This window comes from Microcaecilia unicolor, chromosome 2 (assembly GCF_901765095.1).
Source record: "Microcaecilia unicolor chromosome 2, aMicUni1.1, whole genome shotgun sequence".
Lineage (NCBI taxonomy): Eukaryota > Metazoa > Chordata > Amphibia > Gymnophiona > Siphonopidae > Microcaecilia > Microcaecilia unicolor.
In genome coordinates, this window is record NC_044032.1 from 206,875,662 (window position 1) to 206,902,891 (window position 27,230).

The following is a 27,230-nucleotide window of genomic DNA, read 5'->3' on the forward strand; positions in this document are numbered from 1 at the left end:
AAAAAGAGAGGATTAGTGCATGGAATTGTGAAGTATCAAAGAGGTGATGAATTGCATGTAGTTGGCAGAAAACTAGTTTTGGTCAACTGAGAGATCTGTGGCAAAAAAGTAAGTGAAGAATTAAGAATAATACCTAAATAACGAAAGGTAGGTACTGGTGTAACAGATGTGCTGAATAGAGTGATGAGGGATGTAGAATGGAGAGTTGTACCAGAGAACCAACAGGTAACTGTTTTATCCGGATTTAGCACTAACTGATGATCGCTTAGCCAGCTAGCAACTGAGTCAAGACAGATCTGTAAAGAGTCTTGAAAACACTAGCAAGGGAGGTAAAACAGGGTCAGGTGATCAGAATAAGGCACTTAGGAGGAGAATACAGCGTCTTGAAAACACCAGCAAATGAAGTAAATCATAGAAAACACAGCAGTGGCAGCATTAACAAGCATTCAGCAGCAAATATTGATCATGTATATGTGTTCATTACAATAATAGTTATGTAATCTTTTACAATATACATTTTTTATGTTTATATATAACCCTTGATCCTTAAAGTTTACTTTCATTTAATATGTTTTATTTATAATTATATTATTAGTGTTTTAAAGTGTTATTTATACTTATGTTGTATTTTTTAGCTGCTTTAATTATTATATAATATGCATGTATGTTCATTTGTTTACTTATACTTTGTAGACTCCTGAGGCACTGAGGCAGGCACTTTAGCCAACAAGGTGCCGTTTCGAGTCATCATTTTTAACATCATCTTACTTATGGAATAAAGTGTATAGGACATCATTCGTATCACTGGAAGAGTTGTGTTTATCACGCTACTCCTCTGTCTGACCTGTTTCATTCATAGTAGATCCTGTTCCTCCACCCTTGTGGTGGTGCTCTACAGATAATCCAGTAGACCATGACCAACAGCTATGCCATATACTACTTGGATCTACTATCTAAAAGGGTCTTTTACTAAAGCTTAGCACGGCTCATAGGAATAAAAGACCCGCTAAGTAGACTAACTAACTATCATAAAACTAGACAAATATGAATTCAACAAGAGAGCCAATAGAAATCAAACAAAATAAAACATGGAAAAGAAAATAAGATGATACCTTTTTTATTGGACATAACTTAATACATTTCTTGATTAGCTTTCGAAGGTTGCCCTTCTTCGTCAGATCGGAAATCAAGAAATGTATTAAGTTATGTCCAATAAAAAAGGTATCATCTTATTTTCTTTTCCATGATTTATTTTGTTTGATTTCTATTGATAACCTTTAAGAGTGGACTAACACGGCTACCACACCTCTCTACAACAAGAGAACCATAGATTCCAAGGCTACATAATTTTGCCAGAAGGCCTAAGTTTATATTTTCTGGTGTTAATATTTCATTATATTTTATTCAAATGTTGTAAACCATTTGGCAATCTGTTTGCAAAAGGCAGTCTAAAAATGTGAAAATTAAATACAATGGTCTATACATGATTTCAGTATAGCCAATTTTGTGGGAATTAAAGAATACACAAATTTCTACTGGTGATTCATCCAAGGATTCTCCAATTGGTAATCCCACGGATAGAGTTATTGAAGAAAGAAATCCAGTTTAAATGGACATCCAAAAGAAAATACCCTTCCCACTCTAGAATTATTCTGATATAAGCAATGATCCATTTTTGTGTACACTATTTTTATAACAAATGCTTTTTGAACATATCTTAAAAAGATGAGTTCTCCCTAAAAAAAAACATTCACTGTCTATAAAACTGGGGAAAGTTTTGCAAGTAAAACTGAACTTGATATTAGAAGCAGTAAGGTTAATACTTTGTTTCTACTTAGTTTTTTGAGGTCTTTTCTTCCCTTCAAAAAAGGATTTGAAATGATTTGCACAAAAATGGATTTTGGCTTGTATTAGACTACAGTAATGAACTATCACAATGAGATTCTGTATTTTCTACTGAATGTTTTCTTCACAGCACTTGTTTACATATACTCAGAATTACACCTGTTCAGGTTCTGTTATATTCTTATCCAGAGCAACCACTTGTACAAGATACACATTTATCTAATACAAGCTACAGAAGCCAGGGCACCAGGGATATACTCTACCCATGTGCCTTCTACTCACAAAAGTTAAGAGGACCAGAGAATTTACAAATTTATAACAGAAGCTGCTGGTAATAAAGATGGTGTCTGAAGAATGGTATGACCGACTCCTGGGATATGCCCTATAGAACCTCTGCTCAACTAGCCTTGCTCCTGCCCTAAGTCTGACTCTGCAGTTCCACTGTGGCTTTCTTATTCTAGTATTTCTGTTCCATGTCAGGCTCTGCAGTTACTACTCTAGTGTTTTTGTGTCTTTACTCCATATCTTTCTCTTGGGTTTCTGATCCTGAGCCAACTGCAGCACTATGGCTGCCTGCCTAGATGTCTTCTACACCAGTTCTGATTCTACTGGCTCCAGTCATTCCTGTTTGGATCACCATTAGATCTTCTCTTTGTCAGGGTGTATGCTTTGACACACATTCTTGGACCCAGCCATTCTAAAGGTGCATTTTCTCCTTGTATTCCACAGGATGTACCCTGATATTTATAAAGCAATTTTGGACAGCAATATGAGGAAGGATTAAAGATATATGAATATTCACTGTGAGCTTTCAAGTAATTATTTAGAAATCTATTGCTGCTCATAGTAAAACTGATATATGACAGGTGTTCTCAATAGACAGAAGAATTAATCAGGCACACAACTGGGATGACATCAACCAATGGCGCCAGGATTGAACAGCTGTCCCAGACCTCAGAACTAGTGTAAAGTTCTGAGAATGTGTAGCCTTTTTCATATGTAGTACTCCGAGGAGTCTCCTCAATTAGTTTAAAGCTCATAAATAGGTCTTGAGGAAAAGGGTGCAATTGTGTGTCTGATTAATCCTGCTGTGTTCAGAGACTATCTATTGCAGGTAAACAACTTTGCTTTCTCTACTGACAAGCAGTAAATGTATGTGATTCTCAAGCTCAAGGTTGCTCCTGTTTCTTTAAATGTCTTAGTGTGAAACAGCAAACTGTTCACATGATGGTGCATGAGTTGAACAGATCGCAGAGACAGACTGGTCAGTACTGCTTCACGAAAGGCACTATCTTTGAATACACTGGTCCAGGCATTAGCATAAAGTGAAGGGATGGAGCGAGGACCAAGTGGATGCTTTGCAGATAATCTCTAGCAAAGTGGATTTCAAGACAGTTATGACAGCAGCAGTGTCTTTGGTTTGATGAGGATGAAAGTCAAGGTTAAGATCATAACATAACTGAATAAAGCAAAGATAGTTACCTTTAGCAGGTATTCTCCGAGGGCAGCAGGCTTCATATTCTCACAAGTGGGTGACACCGATCCTCATTGCCTGGTCCGGCATTGTGCCAAAGCTAAAAATAGAGCTTTATGGAGTGTGAGCCATGCTCCACCTCGCATGTGTGCCTTCCCGACCACTGCGTGAATGCGGTCTCCTCAGTTTAATACTAAAGCAAAAAATAAAGTAAAAATAACCAAAGAGACAAATCCAAAGGAAGATGGTAGGGATTGTGAGAATATGAAGCCTGCTGTCCTAAGAGAGTACCTTCTACAGGTAAGTATCTTCGCTTTCTCTGAGGACAAGCAGGATTCAATCTTCTCACAAGTGGGGAATCCCTAACATCCAGGCTCAACCAAAAAACCAACATTGGTCAATTGGGCCTCGTAACTTTATGCAATCTGAATGAGGGTGTAGCCTGGAACAGAATAAAATGGTTCTAGGAGGGTGGAGTTGGATTCTAGACCCCAAACAGATTCTGCAATACTGAATGCCTGAGCCGACTTGCGTCGGGTATCCTGCTCAAAGCAGTAGTGAGATGTGAATGTGTGGACTGAAGACCACGTCGCAGCCTTGCAAATTATTTCAATTGAGGCTGATCTGAAGTGGACAACCGACACAGCCATGGCTCTGACATTATAAGCCACGACATGACCCTCCAAGGACAGCCCAGCCTGGGCAAAAGTGAAAGAAATGCAATCTGCTAGCCAAATTGAAATGGTGTGTTTCTCGATGGCGACCCCCATCCTGCTGGGATCAAAAGAAACAAAAAGCTGTGTGGACTGTTTGTGGGGACTTGTCCGCTCCATGTAGTAGGCTAATGCTCTCTTGCAATCCACGATGTGAAATCTGCTTTCGCCAGGATGGGCATGTGGTCAGGGAAAGAATGTTGGCAAGACAATCGACTAGTTCAGATGGAACTCCGACATCACCTTCGGCAGGAACTTAGGGTGCGTGTGGAGGACTACTCTGTTGTGACGAAACTTAGTATAAGGTGCATCCACTACTAAGGCATGAAGATCACTGACCCTACGAGCTGAAGTAACAGCCACCAAGAAAACGACCTTCCAGGTCAAGTACTTCAGATGGCAGGAATTCAGTGGCTCAAATGCAGCTTTCATCAGCTGGGTGAAAATGACATTGAGATGCTATGACGCTGGAGGAGATCTGACAGAGGGCTTTGACGAAAGCAAACCTCTCATGAAGTGAACAACTAAAGGCTGTCTAGAGATAGGCTTACCTTCTACACATTGATGATAAGCACTAATCACACTAAGGTCAACCCTTACAGCATTGGTCCTGAGACCAGACTCTAATAAGTGTAGAAGGTATTCAAGCAGGGACTGTTTAGGGCAAGTAAAGGGATCTAAGGCCTTGCTGTCACACTAGATGGCAAACCTCCACCATCTGAAAGAGTAACAACTCTTAGTAGAATCTTTCCTGGAAGCTAGCAAGACTCAGGAGACACCCATTCTAGACTCTCGACATCTAAGCTGTGAGAGCCAGAGACTGAAAGTTAGGATGTAGAAGCGACACCTCGTTCTATGTGACGAGGGTCGGAAAACACTCCAATCTCCACGGTTCTTCAGAGGATAATTCCAGAAGAAGAGGGAACCAAATCTGCCGCGGCCAGTACAGCACAATCAGAATCATGGCTCCGCAGTATTGCTTGAATTTCAATAAAGTTCTTCCCACCAGAGGTATTGGAGGATATGCATACAGAAATCAGTCCCCCAAATGAGGAGGAAGGTATCTGACGCTAGTCTGTCTTAAGCCTGTCGTAGACCTTGTGGTTGATCTGAGTGGAAAAAGATCTACCGAGGGGGGGGGGGGGGGGGGTGCCCCATACTCAGAAGATCTTGTGATGATCTCATATGAAGACATTTCATGGGTGTGACATACACTGTGGAAGTCATGTGGCCCAAAAACCTCAACATCTGCTGAGATGTGACCTGCTGAGAGACCCAAACCTTAGATGCCAGAGAGACAAGATTGTCCCCTGTCGACTCTGGGAGGTAGGCGCGAACCCTCTGTGTGTCGGGCAGGGCTCCTATGAACTCAAATCGCTGCACAGGGTGTAGATGGGACTTGGGGTAGTTTAAAATGAATTATAGTAGCTCTAGTACCCAAACAGTCATCCGCATGGACTCCTGAGCACCGTCCTCAGAGGTGCTCTTCACCAGCCAATCATTGAGATAAGGGAACACATGGACTCCTAGTCTGCGTAGCGATGCTGCAACTACCACTAGACACTTGGTGAAGACCCTGGAAACTCATGCAAGGCCAAAAGGCAACACGCGATACTGAAAGTGATGTGTTCCCAGCCAAAATCAAAGCTACTTCTGGTGGGCTGAAAGTATCAGGATGTGAGTATATGCATCCATTAAATCCAGAGAGAACGGCCAATCATTTTTCTGAATCAGTGGGAGAAGGGTGCCCAGGGAAACCATCCTGAACTTTTCTCGGAGTAGAAACTTGTTCAGGGCCCTTAGGTCTAGGATGGGACGCATCCCCCCGTCTTCTTCTGCACAAGGAAGTACCTGGAATAGAATCTCTGCCCTTTTTCCTCTGGTGGAATGGGTTTGACCACATGGGCCTTTAGAAGGGCGGAGAGTTCCTCTGTAAGTACCTGCCTGTCCTCACAGCTGAATGAACAAGCTCTCGTGGGCAATCTGGAGGTTTCAGATGCCAACTGAGGGCATATCTGAGACAGACTATTTGAAGAACCCACCAGTCGGAGGTTATAAGAGGCTACCTTTGTTGAAAGAATTCTAGCCTCCCCCCAACCGGCATGTCATCCAGGACAGACACTTCTACTGCGGCTATGCTCTGCTGGAGCCAGTCAAAAGATTGTCCCTTGCTTTGACTGGGAAGCAGCAGGGGACTTAGGCGCATGCTGTTGATGTAAACGAGCATACAGGGGCTGAAGTTGATTAGGCTGGAGAGCCGAAGGATTATACCTATGCCTAGAATAGTAGAAGAGACCACTTCTCGGCTTACAAAAACCATCCTAGCTAAGGAGATAGATGCAGAAGATGCCAGGTGGGAAAGAGAAGAGATTGTAACAGTATGCTTCTTGATTTGGTCAGTGACTTCCTCAACCTTCTTTCCAAAGAGATTATTCCCCCGGCAAGGGGCATCCACCAACCACTGCTGAACAGAGTGTTCCATGTCAGAAACACATAGCCATGAGAGTCTGCACATTGCTATACCTTGAGCAGAGATCCTGGATGCCACATCAAAAGTGTCGTTAAGTGGCACTGGCCAAGAACTTTTAACACGCCTTCTGCTGCTTGACCAACTGGCGACAAGGCTCGGCCTGCTCCGGAGGGAGCGCATCCACCAAGTCCGATAGCTGTCGCATCGAGTTTCACAAGTAGATGCTTGTGAAGAGAAGGTAGGATTGTATACGGGAGATGAGCATTGAAGCCTCGTACATCTTTCTCCCAAAAGAATCCAGGGGTCTAGCTTCTCTGCCTGGGGTGCCGAGGCATAGTCCCTAATACTCCTGGCTCTTGAGAATGGACTCGACCACCATTGATTTATAAAGTAACTGAGGCCTAATAAAACCAGGTTCATTGTGGATCCAATACTGGATGTCAATCTTCTTAGGCATGACAGGGACCAACAGAGGGGACTCCCAGTTCCTGACAAGGACTTCCATGAGCACTATGTGGAGAAGGGCAGTCACAGCCTCCTTAGGAGGAGATGTGTAGTCCAGGATCTCAAGCATCTTAGCCCTGGGCTCTTCCACCATTTCCAAAGCAAATGGAATGGCATTAGCCATTTCCTTAACAAAAGATGGAAATGAAAGGCTCTCTGACGGTGACTGCATCCTTTCAGGTAGTGGGGAGGGTTCATAGGGAATCTCATAAGACTCATCTGAGGAGAAGTATCTGGGATCTTCCTCTGAATACCCTAAGCTCTCTTCCTCGATGTCAGACAGTATCTTCCTATGGGATTGCCGAGACCGAATGTGCCTCGATGCACTTATGTACTTATGAATAAAAAAAAGAAAAAACCCCAATAAAGGCTGACTGATAGCCCGCTCTCCAGTAGGAGGGCGGATGTAGTCATGCTCTCACGGACTATTGTTTAGTCGTGATATGTATCACAAAATAAAAAGGTTTTCAATTCTGATTTGAATGTAGAGTGAGTCGATTGTAGTTTTAATGATAATGGAAGGGAATTCCACAAAGTGGGAGCTATCACACTAAAGAACAGACTCTCTAAAGGTATGCTGTGGAAAGAGGGTATCATCAGCCAATTTTGTTGTGATGGCCTGAGGGACCAGGAAGAGTATAAGGGGTCAAAGGATGAGAGACATATAATGATTGTGCTGAGTAGTGGATTTTATGTGTAAGGACAAGAAATTTATAAGTTATTCTGTGAGCAACTGGAAAACAATGTTCCTGGCGTAGAAGAGGGGTTATATGATCAAATTTACAGGAATTAGTGATGTTTAACTGCTAAGTTTTGCACAATTTGCAGTTGTCCAATGTCAGCTCCACTAACGCCATTTAGGAGAGCATTGCAGTACTCAAGTTTACTAATCACAAAGGTGTGAGTTAATACCCATAAAGCTCCCTGAGTGAATGTGTCGCACGGAATGAAGCATCTGAAGTTTATAGAAACAGGAGTGAACAATATTGGATATTTGTGGTCTGAAGGCTAAGTGATGATCCAGAATGACACCTAAAACTTTGACAGTAGATTGAAGTACAACTGTGGATTCTGAAAAGCAAATTGGAGATATAGATTTGAGGTCACCTTCCAGGAAATATGAATTTCTTGAATGAGCAGATGACAAAGATGAGAGAATCTTATGAAGTATTCCTCCCTCTCAGGGGAGGTCACCTGGGATGTACTGTGGATCTCTAGGAGAATTCTTTTAGTCAGAAGAAAAAGGTGGGTACAAGTTTCTGCAAGTGCTTTTTCACAAGTCCACAGGTAAAAAAGTATTCATTGATTATGCAGAAACTCAGACAGTTTTAAATTTTCCTTATAAGGACCTACAGCAACTTGCTTTCACATTCCCGAAGAACCACCTGGGCTGTGCAGAGTTCTTTTGGAACTAAGCAGCACCCAGCAGTGACCCTGTTTACAAGGTAAAGCAGTGTTATACAATATGGTATGGTATCCTTCCAGTGAAGATAATATTCTTTCACTAAATGAAACATCAGAATACACATGAATTTAATAAAAATGCATGAATGCACAAAAAATGTCATACCTTCAAGTAATGCACCTGCATGAAGTTTTTTTCTGGATTCAGTCCATGTTTGACTACAGATTCCCCAGAATCACTCACTTTTCCAGTTTTTTCTTTGTTGGGTCTGCAAAAATGTCAATAAAGGCAATTCAATTCATCATAAAACTAGTTCACGTGCCACTCCTTGCTCTGTTGCCATGTTTTGTGGTACTACAGAAAGCTGTACATTGACTTGCAAACACCTTCAAATAAAAAATATACATTGTTCCACCAACAACATAGATTTTTACTGAGAACCAAGGCTGATCTTATACAAGCTTGCCTCTTTCACACACCCAGGTTACAATTTTCATGATATTCCATTACATTCTACCATTAAGATATACCAATATGGTCATAGTCATCAAGTGACATATTTGAGATATAAAAGAGAAAGGAGCACAGAATGCACTGTAATGAGTCGTGTACTATATTTGAAGTTTTCAATGCTTAAACCCTTGCTCAGAAAATCACAGTGGAACCAACAGTGGTCAGTATTAAAGTTATCTGGATAACTTCAGACCTACTATTTGATTTACGGTCATGTTTACTAAAGGTCGTTAAGCCGTTAATGTGTGATGTCAGGGGTACCATATCATGGCATTAAAGAGTTCTGTGGTAATACACCTGTTAGCGTGTGCATTAGGGAATTTTCCTGAGAGAAGGCGTGGCATGGGCATGGAAATATTATCCTGTTAGCATGTTCCAGGTAACTGCGCTAACTGGAGAGTAATAACTGGATAATAGTTGAGTTAATGCTGGATCATGTAGCACATCCTATTTAGGAGTCGCTATGCGCTCCTATGTTAAATCCTAGCAGTCACCGCGCACTGACTACATTAGCGCACTTCTTGCATACAACATACCCTCAAAAGGAAAAGTGTTAGATTTGCAACTTACACAAGCTAAAATCCATGTTAACTCTAAATCCTAACATCCTTTAATAAACATCTCTTATAATAGTTTGTCAAACTGTGTCCCTGGATGGCTGGGTTCGTAACCATATGCACCATATGCAAATGAGCTACCAACACCACCACACACTGCTCCAGGGAAGCAGAGGCACACTTCAACCTGCTGTACATCATACGTCATCTACTGCAACACACCTTAACTACTATCCACCACGATCTACCAAATTTAAAATAGTGTCTCTGTCGGTTCTGAAGTGCAGAACTGACTCCACGTGTTTTCGTCTAACGCAGACCTCCCATTTACATTGCGCGAAAGCAGTTTCCTGTAAAATTGGCTTTTGCAGTGACAATTAACAAATCACAAGGGCAGACTTTGGAAAACGTTGGCATTTTCTTGACAGAACCAGTATTTAGTCATGGACAACTGTATGTGGCAATGTCCCGAGTTTGAAAGTCTTCGGATGCAATTATAAAAGTCATAGATGTTCCATTTTTTTTCACAAAACGGGCTTTTTTGCTGGTACCCTTTAACTGGTTACATTTACTCTGACAGTGTCCAGTATCCACATACTTTAGCTAACCTACCATTATGCTCCTCAGAACATCCCAATGCCCCCTTGGATACATTTTCTCTAGCCAAGACAAAAATTCATCTAGTCAGCTGGGGGAGTTTCAAAAATAAATATTTTTCTAGGCAACAAAAAAGTGGGCAGGTCAGGGGCGGTAAAGAGAGTGGATGTAATGGGGCAATCTGACAAACTGAAGAGTAGCAAATCTCCAGGACAGGATGGTTTTCATCCCAAAGTACTGATAGAATTGAAAAATGAAATGGCGGAACCATTGCTAGTAGTATGTAAATTATGTTTAAAATTGAGCGTGATACTGGAAGATTGGAGGGTACCCATGTAATGCCGATATATAAAAAAGGTTCCAGAGCGGATCCTGGAAATTATAGACCGGTGAGCCTGACGTTTGTGTCGGGCAAAATGATAGAGACTATTATAAAGAACAAAATTACAGAACATATTCAAAAGCATAGATTAATGAGACAAAGCCAACATGGGTTTAGTGAAGGAAAATCTTGTCTCACCAATCTATTACATTTCTTTGAAGGGGTGAACAAACATGTGGATAAAGGTGAGCTGGTTGATATTGTGTATATGGACTTTCAAAAGGCGTTTGACAAAGTACCTCATGAAAGACTCCAGAGGAAATTGGAGAGTCATGGGATAGGAGGTAGTGTCCTATTGTAGATTAAAAACTGGTTAAAGGAGAGAGTAGGGTTAAATGGTCTGTATTCTCAATGGAGAAGGGTAGATAGTGGGGTTCCTCAGGGGTCTGTGCTGGGACTGCTGCTTTTTAACATATTTATAAATGACCTAGAGATGGGAGTAACTAGTGAGGAAATAAAATTATGCTGATGAGACAAAGAGGGGCATAATCGAACGGGCGTCCAAGTTTTCCTGAGGACGTCCTCGCAGGATGTCCCGGCGAAGGGGCGGGGAAACCCGTATTATTGAAACAAGATGGGCGTCCATCTTTTGTTTCGATAATACGGTTAGGGACGCCCAAATCTCAACATTTAGGTCGACCTTAGAGATGGTTGCCCCCAGTTTTCGGCAATAATGTAAACTGAGGACGCCCATCTCAGAAACGACCAAATCCAAGCCATTTCGTCGTGGGAGGAGCCAGCATTCGTAGTGCACTGGTTCCCTATCTCACATGCCAGGACACCAACCGGGCACCCTAGGGGGCACTGCAGTGGACTTCATAAATTGCTCCCAGGTGCATAGCTCCCTTACCTTGGGTGCTGAGCCCCCCCCCCCCCAAAAAAAACCCCAAAACACTACCATAGCCCTAAGGGGTGAAGGGGGACACTTACATTTGGGTACAGTAGGTTTGTGGTGGGTTTTGGAGGGCTCACATTTACCACCACAAGTGTAATAGGTAGGGGGGAAGGATGGGTCTGGGTCCCCCTGCCTGAAGTGCACTGCACTTCAATAAAACTGCTCCAGGGACCTGCATACTTCTGTCAGGGAGCTGGGTATGACATTTGAGGCTGGCAAAAATATTTTTTAAGTTTTTTTTTTAGGGTGGGAGGGGGTTAGTGACCATTGGGGGAGTAAGGGGAGGTCATCCCCGATTCCCTCCGGTGGTCATCTGGTCAGTTCGGGCACCTTTTTAAGGCTTGGTCGCAAGAAAAAATGGACCAAGTAAAGTTGGCCAAGTTTTCATTAGGGACACCCTTCTTTTTTCCATTATCGGCCGAGGACGCCCATTTGTGAAGCACGCCCCAGTCCTGCCTTCGCTATGCTTCTGACACGTCCCCGTGAACTTTGGTCGTCCCCGCGACAGAAAGCAGTTGAGGACGCCCAAAATCAGCTTTCGATTATGCCGATTTGGGTGACCCTGTGAGAAGGACGCCCATCTCCCGATTTATGTCGAAAGATGGGCGCCCTTCTCTTTCGAAAATAAGCCTGAAAGTTATTCAAAGTTGTTAAATCAAGAGAGGATTATGAAAAATTACAAGAGGACCTTACGACACTGGGAGACTGGGCGTCTAAATGGCAGATGACGTTTAATGTGAGCAACTGCAAAGTGAGGCATGTGGGAAAGAGGAACCCGAACTATAGCTACGTAATGCAAGGTTAAGTACATAAGTACAAAAGTATTGCCATACTGGGAAAGACCAAAGGTCCATCAAGCCCAGCATCAAGTCTCCAACAGTGGCCAATCCAGGTCACAAATACCCGGCAAGATCCCAAAAATGTACAAAACATTTTATACTGCTTATCCCAGAAATAGTGGATTTTCCCCAAGTCCATTTAATAACGGTCTATGGACTTTTCTTTAGGAAGCCATCCAAATCTTTTTAAAACTCCGCTAAGCTAACTGCCTTTACCACATTCTCTGGCAACGAATTCCAGAGTTTAATTACACATTGAGTGAAGAACAATTTTCTCTGATTCGTTTTAAATTTTCTACATTGTAGCTTCATCGCATGCCCCCTAGTCCTAGTATATTTGGAAAGCGTGAACAGATGCTTCACATCTACCCGTTCAACTCCACTCATTGTTTTATAGACCTCTATTATATCTCCCCTCAGCTGCCTTTTCTCCAAGCTGAAGAGCCCTAGCTGCTTTAGCCTTTCCTCATAGGGAAGTCGTACCATCCCCTTTATCATTTTTATCGCCCTTCTCTGCACCTTTTCTAATTCCACTATATCTTTTTTGAGATGCGGCGACCAGTGTGTAATTAAATTCTGGAATTCGTTGTCAGAGAATGTGGTAAAGGCGGTTAGCTTAGTGGGGTTTAAAAAGGGTCTGGACGGCTTCCTAAAGTCCATAGACCATTATTAAATTGACTTGGGAAAATCCACTGCTTATTTCTGGGATAAGCATCATAAAATGTATTGAGCTTTTCTGGGATCTTGCCAGGTACCTGTGACCTGGATTGGCCACTGTTGGAAACAGGAAACTGGGCTTGATGGACCTTTGGTCTGTTCCAGTGTGGCTGTTAATTCTTCTGCCCTCCCTAACCCAATTGAATGTTCCACACACTCATACAGTTAGGGAGAGAGGAAGTGAAGGCCATGCAGAGATGAGAAAATATTCTTTTTATTATTTACCAAGCAAGTCAACAAGCTATATTTCTTTTCTCATGGGAGAGTTACAACAAAGCTTCACAGAGGTGCTATCTCTGAGTACTTCTCCAATTTGGTCTTGCTAGCTATCACTTTTTATATTCTTCAATCATTATACTGCTCAAACAGTTCGTTAGCATTAGTTTCAACCACAATGTTGCTAAACATTTGTTTTGACCACTGACCAAGGTTATTAGAAAGGTATAAGGCAACATCATACTGATTAGCATGTTCTACTTGCTACATCAGGTTCCATTTCACCAGCAACCATTTATCTATGTTTCCAGGCATGTAAACTGCAACAAGCCCATAACCACATTCTTCAGTAAACACCTTCCATGGAAAATTGCTTCATGTCCTCTTTCTGCAAGCCTGCCAGCAAGCCTGTCACAAGAGCTCATGAGCCTCTGGGTCACACAGAGGGTATGGATTTTTAGGTCTGGCTGACAGCTTCAGGCCTCTTGACCTCTTTTTGGAAAGGCCTAGATAGGTCTATTATTTACATATCCCCCCTTGAAGGCCTGCGTAAGCAAGGGCTTCACGAACAGGAATATGCAATGTTAATGGCGTTGGGAAATTTCCCAATGTACATACAGTAACAGTCCAGTCCTACAGCTGGAACCGTGGTTTGTCTTCAAGTGCAATATGTTAGAGTCCCGGTCATAGGCTGTCTTAGGTCGCGAGCACACAAGTTTCCTTAGCAGGATGGGAAGGAGGCGCTTACTTTACCCGTCCTAGCCACACGACCTTTAGAGCACTAAGATGAAAGCACAAATAAGTGTATATTTTAAATGCCGTATAAGTAGAAACAGGAGAAGGGCAAACAAAACAATGTGGTCAGAACGTGTATCTAATGGATAATTGGGGACCCCCCCCCCCCTTGGGCCTTATATAAATTACAACTTTCAATGTTCTCACGGTTGCTGAGGAAGAGGGCAAGGTTAGGAAGAAGGAGATAATAGAGCAGCCAAGTTACCCATTCCAGGAGGGAGACTTTTTGGCCAATCCTGATTTTAAACTTACATCCCAAAGCAGTGTAGCATTTGTAGTCCATGATTCTATCCATTGAATTCAGTGCTGCAGGTCCCATAATGCACCAGGATGAAGTTGGCAAAAATCCAGGACCGGCCAAAAAGTCTCACTCCTGGAATGGGTAACTTGGCAGCTCTGAGATAAGGTATACCTTATAAACTTAATAGCACATATGTAGCAAAATAAACACATGAAACCAATAAAGCATAATAAACCTAAAAATAATATGTCTTATATATAAAAGAAATTATGTATTGGTATGTACCTTTTCGTGCAGGACAAAAGCTTGTCCTATAGGCCTTATTTCTTATTACAAGCCGTTTCAGTTATATATTTTGGCAAGGTGTTGCAGCAATGGATTACATATTATCCTAAAAACAGTATTACGTAACAGTATTCATATTTTCATAGTCATCGTTAACGTTACAGCCTATTTCATCATAGAGTCCAGCTTCAGCATTGCGAATCAGTCTTTCATATAGCACATACTGTCCAGTGGGATCTTTCTTACTGAGGGCCGTTTCAATCAGGCGTTTCACTAATCTCCTAACAAAGGGTATGATGCAACAGCCTTACACTTTTCTAGTATAAACAAGATTAATGCTAAAATAAATGTAAAGCAAAACAAAAGTCCAGGAAGATTCTAATGTCTTTTAAGTGAACCCAGGAAGTGTGATCCTGTAGCTTGGCTGCTGTAGTGGTTACAGCTTCAACTCTGAATGGGTCAACATAAAAAGGATTCATCCAGGTCTTATGGGTGCAGTATTTTCTGTGGACCAGGTCTGTTATTTTTGAGGCCTTGGGATTTTCTGAACTATCCAAACTATCCCCCCTTCTGTCTGGCAATTTCCTGGGAATTGTAAGACAGAGACGTTATAAAAGATTGTAAATAGTCCCAGTACAATGGGATGGGAGGCCACAGGATACAAACAGTAAGGTAACATGAAGGAATCTAGTAGAAAGATAAGGCATGAGTAAGAGTAGAAAACTAAAGTCCAGAAAACTAAAGTGCCTAATGTCTATGTATAAATGTCCATATAACAGATGAATTGACAGCGGTCAGCGTTGGTTCTCAGCATCTTCTCTTTTCTGGTATCGAGAAGATGCAGCTGGCACATAGTTGCATTAGAGTGTACAATCTTCTTGCGAGGCTGCAGTCTAGAACAGAATTAAAAGGGCCTAGGAGGGTGGAGTTGGATTCTACACACCAAACAAATTCTGCAGCACTGTCGGACTGAACTAACTGTTGCGTTGGATATTCTGTTCAAAGCAATCATAAGATGGGAATGTGTGGACTGAAGGCCATGTTGCAGCTTTGCAAATCTCTTCAATTGAGGCTGACCTCAAGTGGGAAAAACATGAACTCCCAGTCTGCATAGCAAAGCTGCAACTACAGCTAAGCACTTTGTCAACACTCTGGGAGCAAACGTGAGCCCTAATGGCCGGACAAGATACTGTTAACGGTGTTTCCCCAATCGAAATCTGAGATACTTCCCAGTCATAGGACGCCACAATGAACGCATCATAGGTTGCAAGCCCAGTGCTTCCGCATTCCTTCTGCTTGGCTACTAGCTTGTGTAGTTCAGCAAACGTATCTTCTAGGATAGTGTCTGCAAACTGCAACACGTGGAGAGTCATTTTCAATATGACATCTAAGTCTGATGGACGCTTTGCAAAAAACGTTCAAAATCCAATTAGGAAAGGCCATTTTCAAAAAAGAAAAGTATCTTCTTTTTTTTCAAAAATACTGTTTTGAACAAGGTTTTGTACTTTGAAAGTTTTGTTTTTTTGGTCCATTTTTGAAAAAAAAAAAAAAAATGAATAAGTGCAAAACGTAAAGATTCATGCCATTGGAATGTAGGAGGAGCCAGAATTTTGAGAAGACTGGTCCCCCAGACATCCCAGGAGAGTAATGGGGCACCCTAGAGGGCATTTCTGTGCACTTCATAAAAATGCTCCCAGGTACACATCTCACCTTCGCTCCCTTATCTTGTCCCCTGTGTCCACCCAAAACCCACTACCCCCTACTGTACACCACTACAGTAGCCCTTATGGGTGAACGGGGCACCTATATGTGGGTACAATAGGGTTTTGGTGAGTTTGGGAGGGGTCAAAGTTTCCACCACAAGTATGACAGAGGGAAATAAGGACCTGAGTCCCCCACTCCATAGTGCACTACACTGACCACTACACTACTCCAGGGACCTGCATGCTGCTCTAACAGACCTGACTTTAACATCTGAGGCTGTCATAGAGGCTGGTAAGTCATATTTTTATTCACATTTTTGGGAGGTGGGAGGGGGTCAACATTATGGCTGTAAAATGTCCAAGTGTTAGGTATGCCCTAATCCCGCCTTTGAAATGCCCCCAACACGCCCCCTTGTGATATGGACGCACTGCAGACGAATTGCATAGATAAAAGACTGCAAAATAGGTTTCAAACATACTGTTGGGCTTTATGACACTTTTTGGACGTTTTTCCCTTTTAAAAATGAGCTCCACTGAGGGGCATAATCAAACGCGAACGCCTATCTCCATGGGCGTCTATGTCCAAAAACGGGTACGTGAAGAGGCGGGACAGACCGTATTTTTGAAAAAATGGACATTTTTCAGCTGGGCGTTTATTTTTTTTAGCGATAATGGAAACTAAAAACGCCCAGCTCAAAAACGTCCTAATCCGAGCCATTTGGTCGTGGGAGGGGCCACGATTCGTAGTACACTCGCTCCCCTGACATGCCAGGACACCAACTGGGCACCCTAGAGGTCAGTGTGGTGGACTTCAGACAACGCTCCCACATGCATAGCTCCCTTACCACGGGTGCTGAGCACCCAACCCCCTCCCCCAAAACCCACTACCCACAAATGTACAACACTACCATAGCTCTTAGGGGTGAAGGGGGCACCTACATGTGGGTACAGTGGGTTTTGGAGGCCTCCCATTTACTAGCACAAATGTTACAGGTAGGGGGGGATGGGCCTGGGTCCACCTGGCTGAAGTGCACTGCGGTACCCACTAAAAGTGCTCCAGGGACCTGCATACACGCAGGCCTCTAGGACTTGTTGCTGCTATATAACATTGGCACACCAGTTGACACCTGAAGACTAATCTCTCCGAAAACGTCCTTTATTGGAATAAGCACTCTTACTCACAGTTAACTGCAGATCAGAGGTTGTGCCCCACTGGCAACGAGTCTCCCTGGTACTGAGATTAGCAGTAGGTCAGAGCTGGCAGAATGCTGTACAACGCCCTCTTTCAGCAACATTCAAGGTAAGAACTAAGTTCTCTAACATGGCTAACACGTGAAGGGGATCTAAAACTGGCTTACAAAAATGGCCACTACCTCATGGACTACCGGAAACAAAACAGGGCACACTCTGACCCAGCAGAGGGAAAAGCATCATGGGAGTAGAGCCTACCAACTACCAACATCGTGAGCATGTGGCACAAGCTAGTGGAATCACGGAGCCCAATAGCCTACACCCACCACAATGCATTGCTGATGTGACTCTGCAGTGCCCTTAACAGAAAAGGTGTCACACTCACCCGAGAGCCACATCAGAACCAGGGAAAGGCTGTCACAGGATAGAACACATTTTGCTGTCATGGAGGTGGGTACGGCATTTGAGGCTGGCATACAGGCTGGAAAAAAAGTTTGTAAAGTGGGGTTTTTTTTGTGGGAGGGGGTTAGTGACCACTGGGGGAGTCCGGGGAGGTCATCCCTGATTCCCTCCAGTAGTCATCTGGTCAGTTGGGGCACTTTTTTGGGACTTGTTCGTGAAAAAAAAAAGGTCCAAAAAAAGTGACCCAAAATCGCGGTAAAAACGCCTTTTTTTCGATTATCAGCTAAAGACGCCCATCTCTCCTTGGCCAATAACCACGCCCCAGTTCTGCCTTCACCAAGCCTCCGACACGCCCCCGTCAACTTTACCCGTTTCTGTGACGGATTGCAGTTGGAAACGCCCAAATTCGGCTTTCGATTATACCGATTTGGGCGCCCATGGGAGAAAGACACCCATCTCCCGATTTGGGTCGTAATATAGGCGTTTTTCTCTTTCAATTATAAGCAGGACTGTGTACCAAGCCCCACAATTAAATGCTCATGTAGAGATGGTAAGCCTCTATGCAGGACAAAAACATAGAGGCTTGGTAAACCTGTCTCTCAAAATACTCCAAGGTCCTAGCATCCTATCCCAGGGATGCCGAGGCATGGGTTCTGGAATTCTTGGCTCTTTTGAAAGTCGATTTGACCACCATGGAGTGCTGGGGCATCTGAGACTTCTTGAATCCGGGAGCCTTTTGGACCACCTTAAGAACTGGGTGAACAGAGAGAGGGGTCTCCCAGTTCTTTTTCTGTGCTTACTGCAGGATGTCATGCATGGGCACTGTCACGGCCTCTTTAGGGGGATTCTTGTAATCAAGGATGTATAAAATAGCAGCCCTGGACTTGTCCTAGATCTCCAAATGAAATGGAATAGCTCGAGCCATTTCCCTCAAAAAGCCAACAAAGGAAAGTTCTCTTGTGGGGACTTTCTCCTCTCCTGAGGTGGGGAGGGGTCCAAAGGTAGACTGAGGGAGCCCTCTTCTGGATCTACCTCAGATACCCAGTGGTCGGAGTCAGATTCAACATAGTACTTTTCTTGCAAAAGCTCTGTGTCTGCTTTGGGCAACTAGACTGGTGTCTAGACTCAGAGCATGAGCGACAAGGGACAGGCCCTGATGGGTTTCCTCCCCTGATGGGCTGGAGAGAAGCACTGCCTTTCCCAAGGTCGACACTGGTCCCCTTCTAGGTGCCTGGAGAACAGTGAGTCTCCAGGACTGGTTGGGGCTTGAGTCGTTGAGTTCTGGCCAGCATTGACACCCTTGAGGCCTCAACATTGGGTCATACCAGATCCTCTCCAATTCCTCCTATATCATGGCCTGGAATCGTTCTTCATAGAAAGGCATCAGTAAACGCAGAGCTGGTGTCAGTTTGGTGGCAGCCTGGGTAGATGCCAGTACCAAACTGGAAGGCTAGTCCCAGCGATTAGTAGACTGATGCATCAGCACTGACTCCACGGAGAGGAAGAAGCGTTCGCTGCACCTATGCTTCTCGGGTATTTGGGGATACTAATGACCTGGGGCTCCTGGTATTATGCTTCAAAGGTGATCAATGTCAGTGCTTCTGTGCCTTTGCTTGATATATGACATCGGGTCCCTCGGTGTCGACGAGGACAATGTCAAATCCAGACTTGGCCTCGGTGTCAGGTCCAATGTAGACTGGTCTGAAGGGACCCTATTGGTGCCTGATTTCAAGGCAGGGGGAGACCTCCTCAATGCAGGTGCATTCCCAGTGTCTGATGCAGCTCCTCCAGCCATGTAAACTGATGCGCCCAATGCTGATGTCGATGGATCAATCTTAGAAGCACCAAAATACTTCTTGCACAGGACCTCTTTGCTTTTCTGAGTATATTTCTGCATTTTTAAACAGAGAACACATGGTTAAGGCCTAGGCATGACAGACACCAGTTATTGGGGTCAGTCCCAGAAATGACTCTGCTGTACCTAGAAAACTGTTTACAACCACTGGGAATTCTTTGTGACTTTGAGGGAAAATAGCCAATATGAAATCTGTCATGCTTCTCACGCCACACTGGGTCTGTGAGCCCTTGGGCCCCTGCTGAGGAGTGGCAGCGGAAGGCAAATCACCCAAATAGGAGGCAAGGCAAACCACAGACAGACAGACGCAGGCCGGACTGGAGCAGCTGGACTGGAACAGAAGCACTAAGCAGCAGCAGAAGAATAGTTTATGAATCAAGCAGAGTCTTACCAGCAGACAGCAAAGCAGCAGGGAAACCAGGAACCACACAGAGTCTGTAGGCTGGCGGCAATCAAAAGTAAACCAGGGATCAAGCAGGGACTTGGGCAGGCAGGAAGCAGTAGAACAAACCGGGAAACACGCAGAGTCTTGGGCAGGCAGCAGAATAAACCAGGAAACACGCAGTCTTGGGCAGGCAGCAGACAGTAGAATAATCCAGGAACACAAGCAGGGTCAAAGACAGGCAAAGCAAGCATTCAGGGCAGGAACCGCAACAGACCAACAAGGACAAGAACACAACTGAAGACCTCTGTTGCCAAGGCAAAGTCTGAAAGTACTCAGGTGCTTAATAAAGACCACATACAAGGGAGTTCACCAGGTAAATGTGCTGCTAAGTTCCAAAAATCCCAAGCCAGTCTGGAAGGCTGGAAGATCCGGACTGGACCGGCATGACTTCTGGAACATGGGAAACAGCAAACAGACAGTCCATCGCAGCCACTAGGTCTGACCACCAGGTGGGCGAGATGAATGAGAGCATGAAACAGGGGCACAACCGTGACAAAAATCAAACAGCTCAATTATGAAAAAATAAAAAAAAACTCTTCATGGAAAAAAAAAAACCTCAGCTGGTGCTGAGGCCTAAGTGAGTCTCATGAGCTGTGAAAAAAATAAGGAAACTTAAACTTGCTGAAAATACTAATAAATTAAAGGAGTAAGAAGATACTGAAAAAGAGATAATAATAAAGAAAAATCCTATACCACAAGAGAAAGCACTTTGAAAAAAGTAAAAAAAAAAAATCTAGTGCTGAAAAGAGCTCACTGTATGCAACCTCTCTGCTCTGTTAAAAAAAAAAAAGAAAGAAAGAAAGAAAAGAAGACTGCTGGTCCCGTGCGCTCACATCAGGCGGGAAGGCACTCATGCATGCATGATGCAATGCTGCCAAAGGCTTCTTAAAGTGATAAAACATCATCCATATGTGAGAAACAATGTCCTACTTGTCCTCAGAGAAAGAGTGATTATTTTTATTTGCCAGATTTGAATAATTTTTGGCCATAAACCTAAGCCATGAATTTTGATGAACCAATCCCTTTATACATTCTTACCTCATGTGAAAAGTTGCCTGAAAGAGCACAAATAAAAAGCATGTACACATATTCTGATTCTACATGGTGACACTAATTGTTAAACTATATATTGGTCATGAGCTAGACCACAACGATTCAATTCCTTAACTGTTAGAACAAAGGAAAACCACTGCTCAGATAAGCCTTCTATCACAAAATCCCATATGTTTGCACTCTAAAACTATGCTATTCTTTGTAATGAAAAACTGGCAGTCAAAAGCTGTGTTAGTCACAGTTGTATGGTAGCTCATGATAAGCCTTTTCCTTTTGTGTGTGTACCTATCGGGACACTACATTCAGTGTTTCAAAACATGCACTCCTCTGCCTCGTTTTGTAAATCTGATGTACTATTCATCAATACGCACATCTAAGTTTGCAGTTATGTGAGCCTAGTGATAGAGCAGTAACAACCCTATGACATATGGAAAACGTAGTATGCCGCAGCTCTGGGTCTTTTACATCTACTGTCAGTTAAGGTTAATGGTGATGCTAAACAGCTAGAACTAACGTTAACAAAAAAAGCAGCAGATTTTCAAAAGAGATGAAAGGGAAATGAGTCAAAGTACTATATAATTATTTTTCTGATTTATTCATCAAAGGGTACAGACAAACTCTGACAGGCATGCATGTAGGCTGATATTCCTAGCCAGAGAGTAAATGAAATACCATGCAAAATAATATAAATATGACATTCTAAACTTAGAGCTTGATTCAGTAAGTTTTATCCCTTTGCTACAGGAGGACTCATTTACTATTCCTCTAAAGACCTCCGTGCACACGTTAAACTGATTTAGCAGCAGGACCAGTGCAAGGTTAATCTTCAGCTTTGAGACCCAACTTATTTAACTTAAAGGCCACTAAGCACCCTCCTGAGATATTGATAAACTCAACAATTATGATCTCTAAAATGCTATCTCTTCCAGAACAATCCAAAAGAAGAGAAACTGTGGAAGTAGCAAGGAAGGTAGAAGAGCAAAAATTACTTTCCCCATACTTGTGTTGTTGTAATTGTACCTGCTGGACAATGCAGGTTACTTTTCTAGATGCTAGTATTATTGGGATTGCATCGGCTGCACAGTGCAATTATCTTCTCCATGATTTTTAGAAGTGCAAAAGTGATTACATAGCCAAAGTGCTCTATGCTTGTTTTATCTTCTTTTGCCTTTTGGAGATTCATTGTGCATTATCCCACTCCTTTTTCAACTCCAGCACCATTTTTGCTTCTACAACCTCCTTTTCCATTTATCACTCTTTCCTGATGTTGCTTTTGACTTTACCTCCCTATAACTTCATATCATAAGGCTTGTTTGTTCAGTAATTCATTTCAAATGTTTAAAGGATTGTATTATATCCCCCCCCCCCCCCCCCCGGTCCCTTTTCTCCTCAAAGTTATACATATTTAGGACCACCAATCTCTTCTCATATGTCTTCTGGTGGAGATCTCTTACCATTTTGGTTGATCTCTTTTGTACCAATTCTAGTCTCTTTAGGGGAAAGTTAGAAATATTGACTACCATTAAGATGTATTATTTTACTGTTAAACCTAGTTTTTAGTAAAATAACACAGTAGCCAGTGTTGATAATTTCCTCCCTTTATGCTCTTAGCAGGATACAGCCTCCAAAATGGAACACAGTACTCCCAGTGAGGCTAATACCCTATATAGGGGCATGATGACCTCCTTTCTGCAGCCTAGCATCCTTCTGCCTTTAGCCACTGCCTTGACACACCATTTCACTGCCTTGAGATCTTCAGACATTATCACCCCATGGTGTTACTCCTGATCTGTGCTAATCAGACTCTCTCCTATCACTCCAAAATATATCTTCTGATCTCAAGATATCATCATAAGGCAGCTGACTGGAGTAGGCCACTGAGGTAATGGCCCTACCAATATTTTGCCCAACAAAGCATCAGCAACTAAGGAACTTGGGGTAGGGCTGGAGATTGGTTTGTTTGGCCTCTCCAACCACAAATGTGGATACCACAGATCCTTTTCTACAGTCTGAATAACCCATAAAAACAAGAACTTCTGTTCCCCGTCTTTTCTGGTGTTTCTGTATGCCAACTAACTTCTGTCTGAAGCTGTATTTGGAATATAGAATTGCCTTGAGCACCTCTCCTGTTAATTTTTGTTGCTGTTGTTTTCTAGATCTACTATTTTGCAGTCAGGGACTTGTGTTGAGTCTTTACTGAACTGGATGTTACAATTGTAGTGAGCATGTTTTGGATCCTCTCATTCTATTTTTTGTTATATTTCATCATCTGCAAATGTATCTTAGCCTTGGCACCACTGGTGTGCTTTCCTGCCTAGTATTGCTCATTAGTTTCTCTCATGCCCTCCTCTTCTCTTCTCCTTTCTGTGCTTACTGGGCTTTAAGTTCTTTCTTTCTCACATTATCCCAATATATCAGGTTCAATGTGGCTAACAAATTAACAGTACAAAAATGTATATGGGATAGTACATATTGAGCAGTAATAAAGTAAATGAGGATTGAGTATTATAAATATATAAATGGAAATGAATGCTAGACATAAAAAAGGTAACAATCTATAGTCATCCATGTATAATAACAATTAGAATGGAACTTAGAAATTGAAATAATTGTACAATTAGGGGTTTATATTAATTATGATCATCCATGAGAAACGGCTTAAACAGACATGCTTTAAGATATTTCCGGTTATCAATAGAAATCAAACAAAATAAAACATGGAAAAGAAAATAAGATGATACTTTTTTTATTGGACATAACCTAATACATTTCTTGATTAGCTTTCGAAGGTTGCCCTTCTTCGTCAGATCGGAAATAAGCAAATGTGCTAGCTGACAGTGTATATAAGTGAAAACATTCAAGCATTACTATGACAGTCTGACAGGGTGGGAGGATGGGGGTGGGTAGGAGGTATGCATGGGGACATCAAAGCATATCATTGATATTCTAAAAGGATGGGTGTGGATAGGTGAGGGGTGGGGTGATCAACAGAGACATACAGCTTTATGGTTTATAATGGGCTATATCCAATAAAAAAGGTATCATCTTATTTTCTTTTCCATGTTTTATTTTGTTTGATTTCTAATGATAACCTAAAGAGTGGACTAACACAGCTACCACACTCCTCTACTTAAGATGGAAGATACCGCATACAGCCGCATAGCACATTTGCTTATTTCCGATCTGACGAAGGGCAACCTTCGAAAGCTAATCAAGAAATGTATTAAGTTATGTCCAATAAAAAAGGTATCATCTTATTTTCTTTTCCATGTTTTATTTTGTTTGATTTCTATTGATAACCTTAAGAGTGGACTAACACGGCTACCACACTCCTCTACTTAAGATATTTCCGGAAAATCAAATAATTAGGTTCCCATCTAATGAAGTTTGGGAGGGAATTCTACCATTTGGTACTGAGGTAAGGGAATCCTGACATGTAGATTGACTTGCAAAAATTTGATCTACATGTCAATCTACATGTCAGGCAAAGTTTTGCAACTGGAACAGTGGGAGGGTTAGATAATCTCTTGAACTAGGGAGAGCACTGTGAAGGGGGGCGATCAATTAAAGGCTGCATATAATCAGGGCTGCTGTATTTTGAGCTGTCTGCAGTTTTTTCAAGAAAGATTCCTTACAGCCAACATAAATGGCATTTTACAATAATCAAAGTGTGTTAATACTAATGTTTGTACTAAGGTTCTAAACATATCATTAGGGAAGAGTTGCCTGCTTGTTTGTAGTTTCCACATTGCTTTAAAGGTTTTTGTGATGACTGCTTGGACTTGGATGTCGAATAACATGTAGGAATCAATTATTATACCAAATATCTTTAGTTGGGACTCCAATGGATAAGTTACATTATCAACTGTGAAGTTTTGACAGTTTATGACACGGTTTAAAGGTGGAGGCCCAATTCTCCATCAGGTCTAGACAGTGGTGTGCTGGTAAAAGTTTAACAACAGGCTCTCTCCCCGGTCCACCTCTGCGCCCCCCCCCCCCCAAATTGCAGAGCTGGCTATAGCCGGGGAGAGAATCTGGGGGGGAGGCAATGCATTACTCTCTCCAGGAAAAAAAAAATTAAATGCTCCCAGGTTCCAGTCTAATTCATGTTTAATGTGGGATAAAATGCCATAAATAAGTACATAAATATAAACTTTTAACCTTGAGAACCTGATTCTCATAACATGATGTCTGTTTTAGAAGCCCTTTACCAGGAAAAAAATCTCTGCAGTATACCCAAAATGACACAAACCAAATTAGCATACAGACCAGGAATTAGGAGAACAGTCTTGCCAACTGTGAAAAACAATGTGTTATCAAAATCTCAGAACCTAACAAACAGATCCCTATTCAGACACTTGGCCTTGCAGTCATACATGCAGAACAGAGACAGCCCCTATTCAAATTCTTCAAAAATTGACCTGAAATCCTAAGAAGCACAATACCAGAAAAACAGAAACACGTTGCTATACACTGCAAAATATGATAGCAGATGTAAATTCTCAAAGTGGACATATTCCAAACACTAAAATGTGGTGACTTTGTTTTTCTCATCACGCTGGCCCAGTATCTGATTCTGCTGCTCTCTGTCTGTTCCCTTGACTCCGTTTCCAGGGCTTCCTTTCCATTAATTTTGTTTCTTTCCTCCTTTCTTCTTCATTTCTGGTCCTCCGCAGACTTGACTGTCCAGTGGATCCAGCTTCTTCCTATTTTCTCCATCCATGTGCAGTTTTTCTCCTCTCTTCCTTTTCCCTCATCTCATCTCCCATACCCAGCGATTCTCTTCTCTCCCCTGCCCCCCTCCAGCCATCCATACCCAGCGATTCTCTTCTCTCCCCTGCCCCCCCCAGCCATCCATACCTAGCAATTCTCTTCTCTACGCTGCCCCCCCTCCAGCCATCCATACCCAGCGATTCTCTTCTCTCCCCTGCCCCCCTCCAGCCATCCATACCCAGCGATTCTCCTCTACCCCCTGCCCCCTCCATCCAACCATATCCAGCAGCTGTCCTCTCTCCCCTGCCCTCCCCTCCATGTCCAGCCATTTCTCCTCTCTCCCTGGGCCATGCCTTCCCATCCATCTCCATCGATGGCTTCTTTGCTGCTCTCTCCCCTGCCCTCCTGCTCCAATGTTCACCTGCCCGCCCTCTTCTCCCCCCAACATTCCTCTTTTTGCTCCTGCCGTCCTGGGGGGGGGGGGGGGGGTTTAAATCGTTGATTTACCTCCGTCACAGCAGCCGCAGTGAAAGCCCATCTCTAGCCTTCCCTTCGTTTCCAGTTAGTGTCCCGCCCTCGTAGAAAGAGGAAGTGACGTCAGAAGAAGGCGGGACACTGATGGGAATGAAGGGAAGACTAGAGACAGGCTTTCACTGCAGCTGTTGCGACGGAGGTAAATCAACGATTTAAACCCCCCCCAGAGCGGCGGGAGGTGAGGTAAGCATGGCTTGTGGCGCCCTCCTGCCATGCTTACCTCACTTACTGCCGAGTTGTGCCGCCCCTGGGAGCCGGCTCGCCTGCCAGAACAACTGGCTCGCAAGAGCTTTAAAAATTTAACAACCGGCTCTTGCGAGCCGGCTCCAGCACACCACTGGGTCTAGACCAGATTTGATGATAGATAGCATTTCTTCAATAGAATCTTTGAAAGGGGTGTAGATGATTACATCATCCGCATAAATAAAATTATTACACTCTTCCTCCACATCCCTCTTCACCATGAACTCTACTCCACTGCTCTTCTTCAGAATCATGACCCCCTTTATGATATTCCCATTTCTCTGCCTCCTTTCACCACTCTGCCTTCTAAGCAAATTCACAGTGCTTGTATACTTAGCTTGTCCAAGAGTATCTAACACCCCTCAGTCATGCCTGCTCCCCCTCCCTCCAGGGTGGCTCACAGCCTTAGTCCATTATGTCCTCTTCCCTTTCCTACTCCCCCTGTGTTCCTTCCCTCTCTTCCCCCTCCACCTGTGTTCAGCACCTCACCTTCCCTACCTTCCTTCAGGTGTTCTGCATCTCCCTTTTCCTTCTCTAGCCTCCGCTCCCATGCCCCCGAGGTTCCCAGCATATCTCTGTCCTTTCCCTCCCTCCCCAGCATATCTTACATTATATTACATCACAATTCTTATACACTGTCAAA

At 43.1% G+C, this 27,230-nt stretch overlaps 1 protein-coding gene across 1 annotated transcript in view; it reads right to left on the reverse strand.

Annotated features, from left to right (window-relative positions):
- LOC115463279 (aminopeptidase O-like) overlaps positions 1-27,230 on the reverse strand; it is a 382,003-nt gene that overhangs the window by 69,341 nt on the left and 285,432 nt on the right. Inside the window, exon 8 of the mRNA XM_030193650.1 lies at positions 8,577-8,679. Coding sequence (XP_030049510.1) covers positions 8,577-8,679 — 103 coding nt within the window. The remainder of the gene's footprint in view (positions 1-8,576; positions 8,680-27,230) is intronic.